A 20,473-nucleotide genomic window follows, 5' to 3' on the forward strand; every position below is an offset into this window, starting at 1 on the left:
AAAGCACACAGATTTGAAGAAAACTCCTTTTTTAACAGGAAGCTGTTCTATAAAAGATGGTTGACTTAAACAAGAGGTGGAGTAGAAAAGTGAAAATGCACTTTCAGAATATCCTAGATACCCTTTTGAACATTGTGTTTATACCTTAATTTCGTTCAAGTACTGTGGCCATATTACAGAAACAACTTAAAGCATCGAGTTTCACTCGGGGTTTCAGAGGGTTCTACTTGATTCTGCATTCTTTGGTACCATGTATTGGACAGAACATCATGGTAGGTGAGCATATGGCAGAGAACAACTTGTCAAGCCATAGATGACCAAGAAACAAGAGGTCAACACAGGAGGTGGACAAGACAAACATACCCATGAGGGTCATGCCCAGGAATTGATTCTGCCAATCATATCTCATCTCCTAAAGGTTATGAAGTCTGCCAAAATAATGCCACAAGCTGGGTCACACGCATTCAAACTCAAATCATATGGAAGACATTTGGGATTATATAAGAACACTCTTCAGGGATGTGTTTCTTATCTTTCTTGCCATAGAAAGAGGAAAGATTCTGGAAATTTTCAGTTTAGCACAAGACTGATGAATTATAAATATTACTTTAAGAACTATTTACAAGAAAGCTAGGTTGAGTGGTGAGTGGGAAAAAAAGGCCAAATAAGAGTAAATAAAAGTGAAGACAGATATTGGACCTACATTTGTGTTATTTATTTAACATGTAGTTTTTGGAAAAAACAATTACTAACATTGCCAACTTCTAAAATTCTTAGTCTAGAAATACAGATTCACAATAGAGTGCCTGTATCAATGAATTAACATCAGAGAAAATGTTAGCAGATAGAAAGGGGTAGAAAGCAAGTCAGACAGGAGTTAGAACAACAGTAGGAGCAGAGGTGACCCCTTTGGGGACTACCTTGTAGGAAGGATCCATGCGGCCACAAAACCAGTACCATCTGGATGCAGACATTGACTCTCATGGACTGGGGCTCACAGTTTCCTCCACATATAGCACTAAGATGAGGAGTTGTCTCCCATGACTATGGGAGAGGCAGACAGCACTATAAGCCGAGTCTGCTCTTAGGACCCCTGTGAGCACTTCATACCTTCATGTCTGGAGGTTACAGGCAGCCAGAGAGTCATTTCATTATTACTTGTTGGGGCCCTAAAAGAAGACAGAACTTTGCACGTTTCCTTGTTTAATGGGATGTACACTCTTATAAGCTTCAATAATGTTAATTAGAATAGAATATTATACAATCCTTCGCCGGTCTTACAAAACATTGGTGTAAGTTTAAACCTCCAATGTTGTCTTCCTGGATACTTATAGGTTCTCCTATCTTGTAAATCCAATTTCTAGGTGCATTCTAATGCAGATTTAATAATGTAAGCTGTTGTGACTTATCAATTTATGTTTTCTAATATGATAAATAAATTGAAGTTAATTGGCTACAGCTAAGGATTGACTTATTCCATGAGAGAGTCTGTTAGTTTCTAGACACAGTTCCATTATACATCACTGAAGCCCACTATCTGATAAAATATTTTTTCTATTAAATCTGATAGGTTTAAGTAAAACTACATGATATGCTTCCATGATAGGAAATAAGTATCAGTCTTCAGAGCAGAATCAGTTTCTTATAGTGACAGATGATGGTTTTCAAATTTAGCTGCACTTCAACAATGATTCTTTGATGTTTTAAATAAGTGACATTCAGAATGAGTCACTGTTTAAAGTCCTTTTAGTTGGGCAATTCTAACACAGAATTGCAGGAGACTCTAGTTTCCTGCAGTTTTTATCTAACAAAGTACTTTGTACTAGAAAGAAAAATAATTACTTTAAAATATGATTTAATAATGAGGAAGGTTTTCCTTTTGGAGAGAAAAAACCTCTATCTTTTGAGACCAAATTGCATTATAAATTCTATACTATTTATATATTTTAATTGACAAATACATAAGCTTAGATATATTTCATTTTATTTTAATACTTTTTCAAAAGTTTTGAAAACAAGAATGTCAAACAACACATTTCCCCAAATTTCTGGATAATAACTAAACTGGAGTGAAAATAAACAAAATTGCAAAACTAATGATGTATGTGTACCGTATTAGCCAGGAAAGCTCTGCATTGAGGCCTCGGTACACAAAGCCTACCTAGTGACGCTCAGGGACTCATGAGTCTGTTTGACTTTATCATCTCTCCCATAGCAAAACTACTTGTGGTTTTCAGAAAAGAAAAATAAGGACAGTGGATTAAATTCCTCAAAGAAGTTATCATATTATGTATTCTTAACTTTTATTATGAAAATTGTTCTTTAACAATTTTGTGCCTTCTGATTACCCTCATTCCCCATCTTCTCTTCATTTCCTCCCACTCCCATTAACCTACCTTTGCTTCATCTCTTTCCACATTCATGCTAGTTAGTTTTGTTTAGTAGGCCATTGCACTTAACCAGGCAGGTTTGTGTAACCATAGATTCATTGTGTGAAATTTACAAGTGGGTACAGAACTGACGACAATGTCCACCACTTCTAATAGCCTATAACTCAACAGGCAGGAGTGGGTCCATCTCAGTCCCTGGCTGATTGTTGACAGGCCCCGGATCATGTGGGCTCAATGAAGGAAAGTACAGTGTTTGTGAAATCTTTATTGCACATGCTGTGTCATGCCCAGTACATGGCATTTCCTAAACCTTTCCCCTTATAAAAATAATTATTATTTAAGTATGATATTGTCCTTTGGTTAAGCCTCTTAAAAATAAATGGTCAATTTTATTGGCAAGGAGGTAATAAAATATATGTTGTCTTCCACACCTGCTTTTAACTTATTCTTCTCCATTTCTGGGGACCAAATTTGAGGTCATTTGCTTGCTAGGCAAGCACTCCAACACTGAGTTTAATCTCCAACACATATTTGTAGATTGTAGCAACACTACTTAACAAAATGAAAAGTTGTTGTTCATATCAGCCCCCATTTTCTCTTTAGAAACCAGATTGACTATCCAAAAGCTAGAACGGAACATATTGCTATACATATACCAGTGCGGTGATAAATGGTATCTTATGTCTGTAATTCGTGCACTCACGAGGCAGGAAGATGGTGAGTTCAAGAGTAGCTTGAGCAACATAGTGATAAGTTATTTCAACATGTATAAATAAATGAATCATAAATTAAATTAATGTAAAAATAATTGGGAGGACTACCAGTGTGCTTCCTTTCCACCTGCCCCATGGCATAAGGATTGCTATGTACACGCTGTCACTTTACTTTTAGAAAGAAATCAGGCAATAGCTTATTCTCTCAAGAACAAATGTTAGATTTTTGTTTCCATCAATGCTCAAACAACTGGCTTGAAAATATCACTAATGGCTAACCATGAGTGGTGGGCTGTGCAGGAGCATTTTGTGTATCAAGAAAATATCACTAATGGCTATCTGTGAGTGGTGGGCTGTGCAGGAGCATTTTGTCTATCATGAAAATATCACTAATGGCTATCCGTGAGTGGTGGGCTATGCAGAAGCATTTTGTCTATCATGAAAATATCACTAATGGCTCTCCATGAGTGGTGGGCTATGCAGGAGCATTTTGTCTATCGTGAACTACTTATTGAAGCCCTGTCTCAAAATCTATATTTATCAACACGGGATTGAAAGTAGTATTAACACAGGTATCACTATTCCTTAAGCCATGTCAGTTTTACATTAAAGGTTTATTCTCTTACTTTCCTGATTTAAAAAAATCAAGACGTGACCTTATTCTTTTGAAAATGTTTTTAGATTCTTTTAATTTTTTATGTGACCTCGAGTTAGAAGATTATCCGATTCTGATATCAGTAAGTGTCCTCATTTCTAATTAGCAAAAGCATGCAATATTTCAGGATAACTAGCTGTAACAGGAAACTGATGATTCACTGGGAATCTTATAAGACAGTCTTGAGAAGTATTGCACCGTAAATTGTGTTCCAAGTGGTCCATTTGATGTCTTGTTTTCTTTCCACTTTTCCTCTTCTAGTGAAATCAGATGAGTTACAGACAATCAAGAAAGAATTAACCCAGATCAAAACTAAAATTGACTCCTTGCTAGGGCGCCTGGAGAAGATTGAGAAGCAGCAGAAAGCAGAGGCAGGTAAGTGGAAATGAATCTGTGACCACAAACAGACAGGTTGGAATTAACCCAACACCACCAACAGTAGAAAGCAGGCCAACCACTAAGTAACAAAGCCACAAACAACTCTTTTAAGACAATAACTGCACTGATGGAATGGGGTTTCTTGGGAAAACATGAACAATACTTCTAAGATTAAGGTTTTAAAAGGATAGTATTTTGATTGAACAATCAATAGTAGTTGAATCACAATTGAAAGTTTCTGTCTCAGTATTAATTGTAAGAAAATAAAGGCAAGTAATGGATAGTGTTATCAAGATAACACCATATTCACATTTCATTAAATTAACCACAGTATAATACATAAAAATCTATAGACTATTATTGCAGAGATCAAACTCTGTCTTACTTTTCACCTTGTGGAATGTCTTACTCAAATTCAGAAACCCAGAAGCATGCAGCAATTCTCTCTCAGTGGGCTCTTTCTGGATTATAGATGATTCCCAACCACAGTCTTTACAATTATTATACTTTTTCTTGTTTAATGTTCCAAGACCACATAAAATGAGATTAGGGATGAATTCACAGCAGGACTACATTTTGAGCCTTGCATTTTTCAAGGTCACTATGCTTGAGGTAACTCACAGGCTTCTACTATAGAGCTGGCATGGGGATTAGGCGGAGACCCATTAGGTATATATGATGTGTGTCTCTTCTAAACCTAGTCCTTGCTCCAAGGTTTGTGTTAATAACCCTACTTGTATGCATGTGGTACTGAGATTCAAACAGAACTTAACTTACTAGGAATTTTACCTATTTAAAATAAAATAAACGAACAATATAGTTTTATAAAATTATTGTTAAGCCCAAACTTCTTTCAATGCAAGCAAAGGTTCAGAAGTTTAAATTTATTTCTGTAGCCAAAACAGTGGTTTGTGAACTACCTTGGTCTTAAGATCATGACGTAGCTTTCCTTCACAGCTTCATTTCTGTCTTTTCTGGAGTGACGTTGCTACGTTACTATTGAGTACTGTTGGTAGCTAGAGCTGTGGCTAAGGCTCCTGCTTGCAACATAGGACTCCTCTCTGGAACCCATTCATGGCTCTTAAACTGAAGCAAGCAAGCGCCTGCCTTCCTGTTGCCCCCGACCAGAACTGGGGCCCATCTTCTGGTGGAGCTATGGAACATTTCTAATCTTAAACACTTCAAAATAAAGTTATTCAACCTATATTTTAAAACATCTCATTAAAAAAGAGTCAGTAAATCTCCCCCGCATGTTAATATGAACGAGACATGATAGATTTAAATGGAACCACTTTTCCTTAAATTTTAAATAGCATACATTTTATACTGAGAAACACTACATGGCCTACACTTTTCAGTAAAGAAATTTAGAGTTTTAGAAAGTTTTGATGCAGTGTCTATGACCACAATCTTAATCGTTGCTGTAACTGAAAAATCCTGTGATGTTGCCTAAGTCAATATTTTCCTTTGAGCAACTTCTGTAGAATTCATTATTATGTAAAACAACCCTTACAGCTAAAGACTTTGATAACCAATTTGCACTTCAGTTTAAAGGATTATAGAGAACTCATTTAAATATAAATCACCTCAAAGAGAAAAAAGTGATCCTTATTCCAGCATATTATACCTTCTGGTTTCCTGCAATGAATAATGCCTGCCACAGATCTTGCTGGAAGATCATTTATAAACGTAACACTCTAATTCAAGCTCTGATTTTCCTTTTATAAAAGCTGTCATCTTGCCTTTGCTAATCTTTAAACTTTTTCCAGTCATAAGACCATTACTTCCAAAATGACAAGTCTTGTCCTTGTTGTTGGCATCTCTTTTCCTTTTATATGCTATGAGAAAAATGAAGGTATTTAATTTGCAACTTCAGTCTCCTTGTAATTGTCTTCTGAATAGCATCTATATTTATGGAGAGTCTTCATTTCCTGTATTTTCTCTGTGGAAAGAAGTCAGAGTTACATGGAAAAAGTTTTTAAGAGTAAACACTGTGTTATGGAGAAAGGAGTTAAATGCATTAAAATTCATTAAAAGGCACTCAAAGCCTCCTTATTAAATCCAGGGACAGTCACTTTAATGCTTAATTAGTTGAAAGCTAATTATTTGCTAGCAACCTCTTATTCTTCATTATTGCTCTTTCTATATCACATTCCTTACACGGTATTAGCCATTTAATAAGGACTGTTTTCAGTGTAAATGTGGTGGGGAAAAGCAGATGATGGGAGGAAAATGCAGTAGGATGCAGAGCGTGCTCTGCGCAAGACAGGTGGTCGGTTCTGACTGAGCTTCACAGGAAGTGCTTCCCCGCTGACTTCAAAGGAGTTCTAAAGCTATCAGACAAGTCACTACAAAACATGTTATTATTAACTGTATACACCGTAAAATGTTTTAAATAGGTCTCCATGTGCCTCTTCATCTACATTGTAGTCTTTCTAAGTAAAGGTCATATTTTTCTTTTTTCTTACTTTACACATTATAGTATCATTAACCAGGTATGTAGCAAGACTTAAGACCTTTTAAACTGTAGAAATGAGAAATGCCCTCTAGTGCATATCCAAGTACTTAAACTATAGTTACCATGATTCTACCATGCATATATTGTTTTTCCACTGAATAAAACAACTTTTGAGGATGCAGTGAACATACAAATTAAAAAAAAACATAATTATATCAGTTTAAATTATAACTGGATCTCATTCCTAAATGATTGTTTAGAAGGAGCCAAATGTAATTTATCCTAACACAAACACACACACACACACACACACACACACACACACACACAATTTTTATGGCTGGCTTACCTGTGATATTATATAACCAGTAAGGGTAATCCACAAAAAGGAAAGGTGCATAGTTCATCACACAATGGGTAAAATTATTCCACACGAAACTACATTGAAAAGCAAAATTTCCATCACAGACCAATGCACAAAGCTGTGGGTATTGTTTTTAGATTTATTCTCAAAATAATACCTTGTATATAAGCAGCAGCCTGGTTTTGGTGATTACAATGTTAGACTGAGAATTAAACAGAAATATCAGGAAAGTCACAAACTTAAGTCACAGTAGATGAATGTATCCTGTCCACATATTTTCAAACAGCATGTAACTGTAAAAAGTTAATGCCCAATAGTGATTATATTATAAATTAATATCAAATTATAAGTCTTCTAAGGAAAAATGGAATTTTTTAAACCTGATATTTACTCTACACCTGGAAAAAAAATTTAAGTTAATATTGTTCACCCATCTCATGCATTTATTTTATCTGCATTTTTCTCTATTAACCCTTTAGTGGGCTCTTGTTACAGGAATTAAGATGCATTTGACCCTCACCCGATTTTACCATTCTCCTTCTGACATCTAAAACAATGTGCACATAACAGTCTATTTAATACTTAGGATTTCTAATATCTCTGCTTTTCCAAAGCATTTAATCATGGACTTAACAACTTAAATCTATGAATTCATGTAAATTGAATTCAAATTTCAGTTGAATCATCAGAGAAATCTCTACCTAAAGTAATAGAAACAAGTCATGGAGCTGCTTATCTTTTCCATTTATTTTGTACCTCAGCCAATATATCTCTCTTCTCTGATCATCTATAGTTTGTCAAACTCAGATTGTAGAACTCAAAGGAAAGACTATTATAGGGAAGTCTTTCTCCAGCCTCAATTGTGACCAATGATCCAATTCTGAACACTTCTGCTGTCATTGGCCCTTTGAATGCTGCTGCTGATGCCTCCAATTAAACACTGGTTTTAACTAGGCTTCCTCTGTACACTGTTTGACAGTAATGATAAGGCTTTGAAATGAAGTTCCATTGAGATAATGAACATAGAATAAAGATTCACAAGTCAGATTGCAAATCAGAAGACATTTATTTATCTAACTCAATATCTCCTAAAACCCAAGTCAAATTTTAAAATCAAAATTCCTACATGACTCTAAGTTAAATGTACTAAATGAGTGACAATCTGTGAAAGGAAAAAACAATCATCAATGTTTGTGTCATAATTTGATAGAGGACTGAAGATTTCTATAGGAAAGCTAAAACAGTATGCATGAGGATGGACAGACAATGAGAAAGCCTGACCAAGAAAAAAGATTACACATTTGTTCTAAAGTTTCAAGGTTCTTTCCCCTCATCATGGGATACTAGGCAAATCATCATTTGAGAACCAGAGCAACCCAAGAAGAAAGACTCCAAATGGTGACATGGCATCCCCAAGGAAGTGGTCAAGCAGACCCCCCTACAGAAAAAAAAAGAAAGAAAGAAGTAAGGAAAGAAAGAAAGAAAGAAGGAAGGAAGGAAGGAAGGAAGGAAGGAAGGAAGGAAGGAAGGAAGGAAGGAAGGAAGGAAGGAGGGCAGTGGTGTGTACGTAAATCCTTCTCAAATGATAGGAAAACCTAATGATCAATTGCCAGGTAGAAGAAAATATTAAAAGTGCACTTGCACGTGCGTGCACACACACACAACCAAACAAAACAAAAAAACCAAAGGATCCAGAGGAATCAGATTGAAGAGAGGGACAAAACTTTAAAACACAACAACAACAACAGCAAAAACTGACTTTTTTCTTTGGAGAGAAAAAACTGTATTGATGAAATAAGAACAAAATTCTAAAAGCCAATGTTCAAAAGGTACATAAGAGTTTATAGGAATTAGCATATAGTAGCACAAATGAATAACTCAGAGTGATTTGAGGATGAAGATGAAGAAACTCAAATGAAAAGTTATAAAAAAAAAGTTGTGCATGAAGATAAAAAAAACCATAAAATTACAGAATAATTTGGACAAACCGGTTGTCCAAAAAAAAACTATGAAAGACCATTAAAAAAACATTTTCATTTTTTAAAAAAGGAAACAAAACTTGTAGGACATAGTTAACCAGTTTGAGGATCTACCAAGTACCTAAAGAAAAACATGAGAATATGGATGCAAATTAAACCATGCCATTGTGTTATTCTAGAACCAGGGAAGGAAAAGACTATACTAGAGCAGGAAGGAAAAACAAAGGAAAAGAAAGAGGGAAACATTTTCACATAAAGAAAGAGAAATTGAAAGTCAAAGCATAAGAGCTATCTTCAGGCACCCAAAAGCTGGTGTGCAGATGAATAAACGGTATTTCCAGATATGCTAAAGATTTATCTCCAGGTCACATGCTAAAAGATGCATTTAATTTTAATGGAATATTTGAGCATTCAGAAATTTATACAAAAGAAAATGTTAGAACTCTACCTAGCAAGCAGAGCAAAGTGTTCTCAGGAACAAAGGAAATGAAATATTGATCAGCTAAGTAAAAATGTTGTCTAGAGATAGCTTGATGTTTTGATTGGCTAGATATTTTATTTTTTTAACCAATTCCTATTTAGTTTGAGTTGTGTTTTAGTATGTTGCAAAGGAAGTCAAGATAGATACTTGCATCAGCTTGTGTCTGTCTTCACACGTGTCTCGACTCCATAGAATATTGTGGAAATGCACTACCAAACAAACAGCATGCAGAAAATGGAAATATAGCATTCCCAAAACAGGCACCCGATGATGACTTGGGCAAAAGGGATCAATGAGATGGCCGTTAAAGGGGATCCTAAGAGAGAAACTGGCCAAGAACTTGCAGAGACATAAGCTAGATCAGAAACATGAGCCAAATTAGGGACAAAGATGTTGAAAAAATAACTAATGCTTGAGATAATTTGCACATCTCTCTAGGGAAGGGATGAATTTCCATAAATGCATAGAGTAGTCTCTTAAAACTAATTTACTTGAAATATAAGGCATTTTTAATTATAAGGAAATTTAAAAAAAAGTTCAGTGAACTGGAGACATGACTCATCAGTTAAAAGTGCTGAATACATATACACAGACATACATAGCAATATGTAAATAAATATTTTTAAAAGAAAGTTCAGGAAAATAGTATTTAGTGTATACTCACCATTTAATTGCTCAATATATTTATAAGCTTAAAGCAATGTAAACACTGAAAATTGATCTATTCAGAATAGCTTCAATATTTTCTAGGGAGATGCAAAGTGAGTAGAAATTATTTGACCAAAATTGAGTCTCTAAGGCAGTGAGGATTATGTCAACAGATAATTTATGGAGGACTAACTGGAGTATATGTAGAAGCATAAAGGTTCATGTTGGGAAGAATCAGATGGGATTGTAAAATTCTTCAAAGAGATAGGAATGGTGGACAGTCAGGAACTCTTAATATGGAACTACAAAAACTGAAGGCTAGTAAAGAAGTCAACCTTGAGCAAGGCAAATTAGATGGACACTTTTGAAGTTCTTACTGGCAATAATGTACCCTCAGATATACAGAAAAGCATACCTGTACTGCACACAAGGCAAAAACAGTGAGACTCTCTTCCAGACTATTATTGCAATCAGAGTTGGGCACAGAACTCATCTCTGATTAAAGATCAGGCCAGAAAATTTTCAAATGTTAGACAAACTGCTTGAACTTTGCTGTGATGTGTTGGCAGTTCCTGCCCAATGTTGTTAGGTAAATTGTGATTGATAATTGTCTTTAGCAAAGTTATGCTTTTTTCTCCAAACAGACTGAGAGACTGGGTCTGTCTATTCATATGATGACTTGTTAGGGGGATGGGTCCTAGATATGGAGAACATTCATCGGTGGAAAAGATCCAATGGGCAAAGAAAGGAGAAATAATCAAACGTTTTCCAAAGTGAAGATTCTAGGAGGGATTGTGAACCTGGGGGCAGCAAGAAGTCTACCCAAAGTTTAGTTAAGTGCAGGCAAACATGGATACTATCTTAGTGATTACAGTTTTGTTATTACTCCAGTTTTGATCACATTTTCTTCTGTGTTCTCTCTGTGACTCACCACTATGCTGTAAATCTTGTCAATTCCATTCACAAATGTCAGCACTATCTTCTATTACTCAGCTACTTAGTGTTTCCCGAACTCTCTTTTGCTAGTTATACTCAACCCCGTAACTCCTGTTTCCATCAGACCACTGCCCATATCCAGTGTTGATTGCTTTGCCATGCTCATAGTTTTTTAATACACATGTTGATATACTTCACATATACTTCACTTCAAGGTTATAATCTAATGATTTGATAATTTTACTGAATGATGCATCCACCACCACAGTTCACGTAAGACATTTTCACTCCCTAAGAAACACCACTTCTTGTTTGTTTTCTCCCAGGCTCATTTTTCATATGGGAGGTGGATTTACATTACTGAAACAGAAGGCTCCAGACAGAAGGGAGACAAAATTGCAAGCACACCACTCAGAGATTGAATCTAACTACCTAGTTCTGAGACATTTGGAAAAGTCCTCATAAAATTTACAAAAACTTGGGGGAGGGTTGAAGGGGAGGTGAGAGGCAGGGAGGGGAAAGAGAAAAATGTAGAGCTCAATAAAAATCAATACAAAAATTTACAAAATGAGAGAAACAGTATCTTTCCAATTCCAATATTTAATTAAGCGTATTATTTTTTGATGATTAGAGTAAATTATTTTGCATTTCACATGAACAACTCTGTTAATTCTCTCTAAAAAACTAATATTTTAATCAAAATGCATTTTTCATATGTAATATTTCTGTGGTTACTAGCAATAACATCTATAATTAATTGGATATTTAGCAGCAGCATTTTTAATAATTGAATCAAAATTCATAAAAATATTTAAAGTAGAATCTTTTAAAAATAAGTTTAATAATACTTTGGAAAATATTGATTGAAAAACTTACTTACTTGGCTATAATAAATAAGCGAAGTGGTTTTGTATCATTAATCCTTTCTGCCCAAGTACAGTTTAGCTGGTAATTAAACCAGCATGTCAAAAAGCTTGATTGCCACCTCATCCAATTTTCAGTCATATTAGTAATAACTGTGAAGAAAACACAGTTTAGTAAAGAGGCTTTGATGAGAAATCCCAACAACTGTAACTCGTTTCCTGAAACACATGCTGCTTTCAAAGTGAAGCAATTTATGCTGGGGGAAAAAGCAAAATGAAACAACTTTTCATATCAGAACAGAAATTTAATATCAAATGACTTCTTTTTATCTCATTTGGAGCCATAAATATTTCCCCTTAATCAGAAATACCAAACATTTGCATTTCTTTTCCTTTGATAGTCATTGTTTAGCTAAAGTATGTTCCATAACTGAATGGATTTTTTAGTTCTTGAAATTGGAGATTATCTCCTCTTTGAAGAAATGCAAAGTACTCTTTGCCTGAATGCCAAATAAGCGCCTCTGTATCCTGGATGCATTAGGAGACTGCTGAGCCTGTCAACTCTGAAGTCTTCCTGTGGATTCCTACTCTCACTTGCTTTATTTATGCAACAGTTTCAAAATGTATACAGTAAACAATAATACTGTGTCCCAAGGCTAGTGCTCAGGACTACTCTAAGCCCAGCACTCCAGAAGAGCTCACGACCTCACAAACATGTTGTCATTATAAATATTTTCATTCTGTATTAATTTTATACTTTAGAAAATTCCCAGATTTTATATTTGGCATTAATTGCTAGCTTTTTTTTTAGCCCTGATCCACACTTCTTAAAAAACATTTTAAGATTAACTCATTTCTCTGCTCAGAAAAGAATTCATCACTTTAACATAAAGAAACCAACAGAAAGGCTCCCAGACATGCCAAAACATAAAAGTAGCACTTTTTCTATGAATGCTATACATTTAGTTTTCTTTTGAAGAATTGCCAATAAACGTATGAACAATTCTCCTCTAAGAATATCTCAGGGCCAATATTGGTAGAGAATGTGGCAAAAATGTTTATTTTGAATCCTCAGAACTACCATTTTGCTATCATAGTACCAAATTCAACTGCCATTTTGTTCATATAGAAAGGATTTAAAATGTAGACAGAAGATTTTATTACTCTATTCCCCACAACTCATGAATACATTCAAAAAATGTTTTCATGTAAAGCTGTGACCTAGACAATAGCACCCCTCCCCCAAAAAAGAAAAAAGAAAAGATGGATGCTGGTATTTCTGCAAGAAGAATTTCCTAATATTTAAAAATGCTCACATGTGCAAACACAAACAAATGCAATTTTTCACATGTTCACAAAAAGAATTACGCAGATAAAATAAATGCTACAAAATTTACATTAAACCAAACACTATTATTCATTTCTAAAAGAAATAAATTGGATAGAAATAGAAAATCATTTCAGCAAGATTTTTTACATGAAAATTGATGCTATTAAACCATGTAGCTGCAGCTTAGTGAACAACTATGCTTTAATGTCTGATTTATTCATGGATTCTATTCTTGGCATGTGGTATTTTTGGTATGTGATAATTTCTACTGAGCCAATTACAAAGGTCTCTGCTGACTACACCTTACAAAAATCCAGGCCTGCCTAATTTCGATTAAACTGTTAAATCCCATGAATCAATTACCATTATATTTAAGGGGCTTATATTTTCAACCCAGATACTTTCTCCTGAACATTTAAGGTTTCAGGTTAATAAATGAATGGATGAGGATAGATTACAGGTTTTTCTTTCTAGCTTTGAACTATAGTAATATCCTGTTAGCTTTGTAATAAACTCTCAGAGGAATTACAGGCATATTGTGTGTACAAACGCCAGAGTGTAACTTAAGATTTTGTTTATTTAGACAAAAGTAAGAAGGCCATGTAAAAGTCAATGTGAAATGTCTTCAATATGTTCTTAAAAAATCAGAAGTAGAGGTTTTTGATGAGAAAGATTTCTGTAAACTAATCAAATAATTAATGGTTCACTGTAAACTGTTTTGAGCTTTTATGCTGATGTGTTTGTGTAGTCTCTGCAATTACAAGACATATTCACACCTTTTCCTCATTCAAGAAAACAATGACTTTGGGAATGCACTGTTATATTTTCATTTACTTTTCGGAGAAGAAAACTAAAGTTCATAGGAATAGTAACTAGCAGTAGTATGAACCCTATGTCTTAAATTCTAATAACTTACAGCATCACTACTACTTATCATGCATATAAAATAATAGAGCACAAAACAGATTGCCTGTAAATAAATCTCAGTTTGCAGTGAACATCTGTATTGCTCTATGAGCCTGGCAATGACCTTGAGAGGATAGATGTCATATTTCCCTTGGAGTTCAAACACTAAGGAGTCACCGGTTAAACAACTGAACAACAGTTCTAATATAATTTTGATAGCAGTTACTTAGATTTAGAAAAAGCAAATCAAAGTCTTTTGGCTAGATATATAAGAGCTACTTTATGATCCTCAGAGTACTTCCCCCAGTAAAAATCACATGGCAGTAGGAGAGAAGGAAAAATCCACAGTGCTGCAGCTTTTACCAGTACATCCTATGTGCACATGGACATGAAGCTCATCTTGACATGGTCTTTGGTTACATGGTCTTTGAGGCTAATTAATTGACAGAAATAGGTTCTGTGAATATACCAAGAAAAAAAAGAGGTCATTTTTAATATTCCTGCTTTAATCATTTACTCTAATTATAATTATTATGAAGCAAGGTCTGATGTGCACAAGATTTTTAGTCATCATTCCTTGATACAAATTGATACTTTTGTTAGTATTAAGGCATGCATATATATATATATATGTGTGTGTGTGTGTGTGTGTGTGTGTGTGTGTGTGTGTGTATGAATGCATTGTCCACTTTAATGCAATTGTATACATGTATGCCATCTTTGTCAGTTTATAAAACATTTTCCACATACCTATTGTTAATATTGTTAACGTATTGTTAATCTTCAGAGCAAAGTTCATGGATTTTTATGATGTAAGCGTGTGGGAAAACTTAGGATGACCCCTGATAACTACAGTGTCACTTCTAAGAAACTTGAATAGAATCAGAGCCCTCTCATCTGTTTTTTTTTTGTCTTTTTTTTAACCACATCTATTATTTGGATGACTGAAAAGGAAGAATGCATAGACACATATTATTTATAGAAATCATTGCTGTGATGATATTCAACAATGTGTAGAATAGTTACCTCTAATAATTATGTAACACATATTTTCAAAGATTATTGTGTTGAGTCAAAATTTAAAGATCAATGGCTAGTTTCCTCTTTACTCACATTATGAAAAAATAATATGAAATGAATGTCCCAAAATTTTACTAAGTTTTTTTGTCATGAAAAATGAGTAAAATCAAATAAAGCCCATTTAAAGCTTTAATCAAACAATGCAATACTAATTTATTAAAAATAACAGTAAGCACAATTAATAAAAACAACATAGCTTTTAAGAGAGTTGTGAACACACGGGAATGCTGCAGAGAGAAAAACAGGATGTTTTCCTATTTGTCCAGTGCTGCTTGACATGTTCATAGGAGAAAAAAACAACCAGGAGAGAAATAATTACTTCCATGTATGAGCTTCTTCAAACAGAGGGAATTCTGTTAGTATGGAGTGTAGCCTTTCTTGTTGAGCACTTATTATTTGCAAAGTACTGTGATAGCACTTTTATTTCCTGCAACAGTTCTTAAAAGTTTAGGAAACACTTATCATGTGGAAAGAAGAGAAAATAGGCACATGACAGGTTAATCATGTCTTCCTTGCAAAGCACCATACTCCCATTAAATAATGAATCCTGACTGTGGTTCTAGGCAGTTTGTCATCACTATTTTTCACCCAGAGAGACTATCCTTCTTAGAGTCTTATAAAAAATGAAATATTTAGGAAGATCAGTATACTATTGTAAATATTCATTTATATATTCTCACCATCTTAAGACCCTAATATTTGCCAATTTAATTTTTAAATATATTGCTTACTTGTAAACATATACAAATGTAAGCATTGAATTCAAGTATTGACTAAATTCACTGAAAATATCCCCCATCTTGTACATGCTTTTAACAGCTTATTCTTTTTAAGAGTTCCCTGTCTTTTCATCGTTTTTCCAAATGACTCATTAGCAACCCAAGGTAGTAGTCATCTGCTTTCTCCCTCTAGAAGCTCAGAAGAAGCAATTGGAAGAGAGTATAGAGCTGATCCAAGACGAGTGTGTGTCAGAGAATGCAGACCACTCCACAGAGGAGCCTGCTGAAGGAGGGCAAGAAGCGGATGGAGGAGAAATGACTGATGGGGTAGAGGAGGACTTCGATGAAGATGGGGGTCACGAGCTGGTAGGAATGCCATGTTTGGTGTCCACATCTGTTGGGTGACAGCAATAGAATTGGACCAGAGAATCCATTCTAAAACAAGGAGTAAATCATTTGGGGCTACTTTATCTCTTATGAATATATTCAAAAGAACCTCAGCATGGTGCTTTGCACATAGCAAGTGCTCAATATATTTTTTTACTAATTTAAATTATGAGAGTGAAAATGAATGTAAAATATAAGTTCTATATATAATACTAGATATACATAAGGTCCCAAATGAAAGATTTTCTTCCCCACATTCTTTATCATGAAAGAAAATATGCATTTGTTCAGTTAAGTAAGTGGACATAATATGCTTGTTACAAAAGCCATCTATTGCAAGACAAGTGGAACCTTTTTTAAAAACTTTTTTTAGTTATTTATTTTTTATTTAGATATTTACTATGTCTATGCATGTGTACATGTGCTTCAACCCATGAGTCCAGATCACAAAACAAACTTGCTGTAGTCAGTTCTTTCTTTCTACCATGTGAACTCTAGGACAGACTCAGCGTGTCAGTCTTTAATGAAAGCACACTTACCTACTGAGACATCTCATTGGCCCAGTTCCCTTTAGTTCAATAGTTTTACTCACTGGCAATAATCATGCACGCTAGCTTTGTAGCCAGTCATCCTCTCCACAAATGGCATGCCATAGGAACCCATTAGTATGTTGTCTCCTCATCATTTCAAAAATCAGTGCCACTTGTTAACCGATTGCTGTTGTTTAGGAATGTAGGTCAGACTTGATTCTTAAATGTTTCCTTTGTGCAGTGCTGAAATTAGTATACTGTTTACTTCCAGGTACATTTTCCTTAACAACTACATCAGATAGACACTTAGTAAAAAGATATTGATATCTCATTAACCATGAGATTAAATAGTATATCTCAAAGAACTTGATTAGTAAAAGTAGAAAAAGTGTGTATATGTGTGTTATAGTGTTTTTATACATGATTAACTCTCAATTGTATCTATAAATGCTATTATGTATACATATATTTACTAAACATATAAATAATAGGTTCTTTCAGGATATATTGTATTCCAATTTATTTTAAAACCTACTGTTCCTTAAGTAATGTTGTTTTGGTTATTATCCTTTTTGTTTGATATGATAGTAAAACCATCAACCAATTTAATGAGATTTTAGTATATGAGAATTCAATGTTTATTTTAAGACACCACTTCATTTAAATGCCTTGGCACATTCATTAAACTTTTTTATAAGCTTTCAACAATCACCATGTTTTCTTCAAATTTCACTTCAGATTGAAGTTCTCAAAATGTAAGGTCTGTCCACTGTACAATTACAATGGATTGTATTGATCAAAGACGAGAAGGAAGGACAAAGGTTTCTCACTGAAACCTAACTCAATAGCATACTTTCCCTGACTTGCTCTCTTCTGACATCTCTTTTAATATCCTTTTGAAGAGTCTGCGAGGGAGATTTGAAGTTACCATTCCCAATGGTTGCCTCTCTTCATTTGTTTCTCAGCAGGATTATGTATAACTAACTACTTCCTTTTCTCTGAGATTCCCTTTATTTACCAAGTCTTCACTTTCAATTTCTTTTATTAGATATACCACCTACTTTAAGTATCCCAGTAGGCCATAACTGTTGCTATCACTTTTCAAAATTGAACTCACAGAGTATCAGAGCTTTAAGCATTTTCTGCAGACTAAGGATCTCTAAATCCCCATCTGTATTTGTAAATGCTTCACCTGACTGACAGCACACTGTTAGCCACTAAAAATCTGAAGCAGCATGGTCAGAGTGCTCTTGATTGTTTTCCCTCTCTCTCCCGATGCTTCTTCATTCTGTAAACACTTTCACCTGTATTCACAGCTGTGACAGTGACAGGGATGAGCTCATTTTCTCCTCTTTCATTACTCATTAATTTTTCCTCTAAATTGCATCCCAAACTGAGTTCTACATCCACTACAAATTGGTTTGACCCAATCCACTTTTCTCTTTATTTTTTTATCAACTGGTTTTCTTTTTTCATATAATGGATTTGTCTCCTTCTCTGTTAAATCAGTCTATACAGAGAAAAAATATATTCATTTACTACTTTTCAGATAATATCATGTCCTCATTTAAAACTTTGTAATGCTTTCATTACATTTAGAACCCAAATACTTAAATCAGGTAATGATATGTATAAGACTGTGGTAGGAAAGATATAAGGAAAGGGAAATTCAAAAAAAGTGAAAAAGTATTGAAACAGAAAGCAAGGTACAATCCTAGTCATCAGCACTTGCCTCAAGTAATATTCTTCCACTATATGGTATCTGAGAATCTGGTGTCAGTGTCAGAGGGCACAGAACTTAGGCACGTAAAACGTATAAATTATGTCACAGATTTGCAGAGCCAGAAGGTTTTGAAAAAGCTAACAGAAAGGGAAAAGCATGTAAGACCCTTAATTTGCAAAATGCATAAAGACTTACAGTATTTAGAGTGAGTTGATATCAGAGACCAACCAATAATAGAGTAGTACTTTGTAAATATATTGGAAAACTTGCTAAAGCAAACGTCCATGTCCCATTCAGAAAGTTTCTGGTTACATAGGCTACAGAGAGTCCAGCAACTGACAAATAAGGGGAAATGAGAACAACTGTTAAAAGAGTTACTGACTTGAAGGACTGTGCATTTGAACTTGATGAAGAAGGAAAGAAATATAGGAAGGGGCTGAAGTGGTAAAACTGTGAAACTAGTCTGATTCCTACCAAAGAAGCCAAAGTCAAGATTGGCTACTATCCACATGTCAGGACTGGACACTATCCACAGATTAAGCAAATAAATGAAAAGATGTGAAAGTATTACTACCAAAATATCCATGTAAGAAAGACAGAAGCTATAAGTACTCAGCCCATCCTGGAAACATCAGGAACTTTTGGCTTGCATTGAGGGAGAACTGTGGGAGAGAGGATTATGTGATTTAGGAATCCTTACCAGTCTGTGTGCTGTTGATTATTGCTTCTTCTGTTCTAGTCCCACAAACTAGTTCTAGAGAAACCCTTGTCACATGCTAGTTCTTCTGAAGTATTTGCTCTTATGTAAGAGAGAGCTCTTGTTCACAAGGACATCTGCCTAAGGGGCTTTTCATTTCCTAGAAACCAAAGGGCTTTAGGCTTTTAGCAAGGACTATAGACTTTTAGTAGACTTTTTCTGGGGAATTCTAGAAAGACATTGTAGAAGTGACAGTATGCCTTTTAACTCTTGAAATTTTAGTTTAATCCGCAAAAGAAAGGAGATACATTAGGTATCACCAGTTTTGAGACAGATCCTCTTGAAACTTTGAACATACCAATATGCAGAATTGAGCAGAACTGTGACTCCCACTTAAAGGAAACAAATACAAAATGAAGGCAGAGAGGCCTCCGTTCTCTTTTAATTACCATAGAGCAAAATTAAATGTTATAGCTTTTACAGAAAAGCAACTTTCAGAACCTTGCAAGGGGGAAAGAACAATTCCATTGTGTTTAAGGAATAGAAAAATGGCCCAAAGACAAGTAGCAAAAGGTGGAGTGTCACAATTAAAGACTGAGTTCAGAAGTATGGGTGGCACGTGATGACATGATTCATAGGAGGGCATAGTGAAAGTGTCAGGATCAAAAGTCACCACAGATGAAAAACTGAAGAGCCAAGATCAAGACTGGATCATTTAAACCATTATGAGATCACTCCAACTATTCACAGAAGTAAACAAAGAAAGTAGTTCCGGTGTTGAAAATAAAAATTTGTATGTCTGTTTTTAGTCCCAAATCTGTCACCTTCCAGTCAAACTGAATCACTTTAAAGAAATAACTTTGTTGAAAGTTAAATTTTTTGTGTATAACATAACAATATTAATTTACAAATTTATTCATATATTTGTGTTTGTACATTTTTCTGTGTGCATAGCTGTTATATGCATGAGCCTATGTAAGTTCAGGTACAGCTGTGTGGGAGGAAATATGCCTATGGATGATGAGAGAGATAGAGATCAACATTAAATGCCTTCCTTGATTTCTCTCCACCATGTATAATGAATGAGACAAAATACATCGCTGAACCTGGTGTTCACCAACTGGCTACACTCTCTATCTCTATCTCTACTCTCGGGTTAGAGTTACATTTCTTCCATCCCTGACTCAGGTCCTTATGCTTGTTTGGCAAGACAAGTTATTTCCCCAGGTCCAACTT

General features: G+C 34.8%; 1 protein-coding gene across 20 annotated transcripts in view; it reads left to right on the forward strand.

Moving 5' to 3' along the window:
- The window catches only part of Ralyl (RALY RNA binding protein like), an 806,938-nt gene that overhangs the window by 727,195 nt on the left and 59,270 nt on the right, over window positions 1-20,473 (forward strand). For 15 of the 20 annotated variants that reach the window (XM_075971526.1, XM_075971521.1, XM_075971520.1 and 12 more), the window contains 2 exons: window positions 4,020-4,133; window positions 16,094-16,266. In XM_075971526.1, the coding sequence (XP_075827641.1) occupies window positions 4,020-4,133; window positions 16,094-16,266 (287 nt within the window). The remainder of the gene's footprint in view (window positions 1-4,019; window positions 4,134-16,093; window positions 16,267-20,473) is intronic. The other 5 variants (XM_075971531.1, XM_075971530.1, XM_075971527.1 and 2 more) reach the window with 1 other exon arrangement.

The sequence above is a fragment of the Microtus pennsylvanicus genome, chromosome 5, assembly GCF_037038515.1.
Source record: "Microtus pennsylvanicus isolate mMicPen1 chromosome 5, mMicPen1.hap1, whole genome shotgun sequence".
In the NCBI taxonomy this organism is placed as follows: domain Eukaryota; kingdom Metazoa; phylum Chordata; class Mammalia; order Rodentia; family Cricetidae; genus Microtus; species Microtus pennsylvanicus.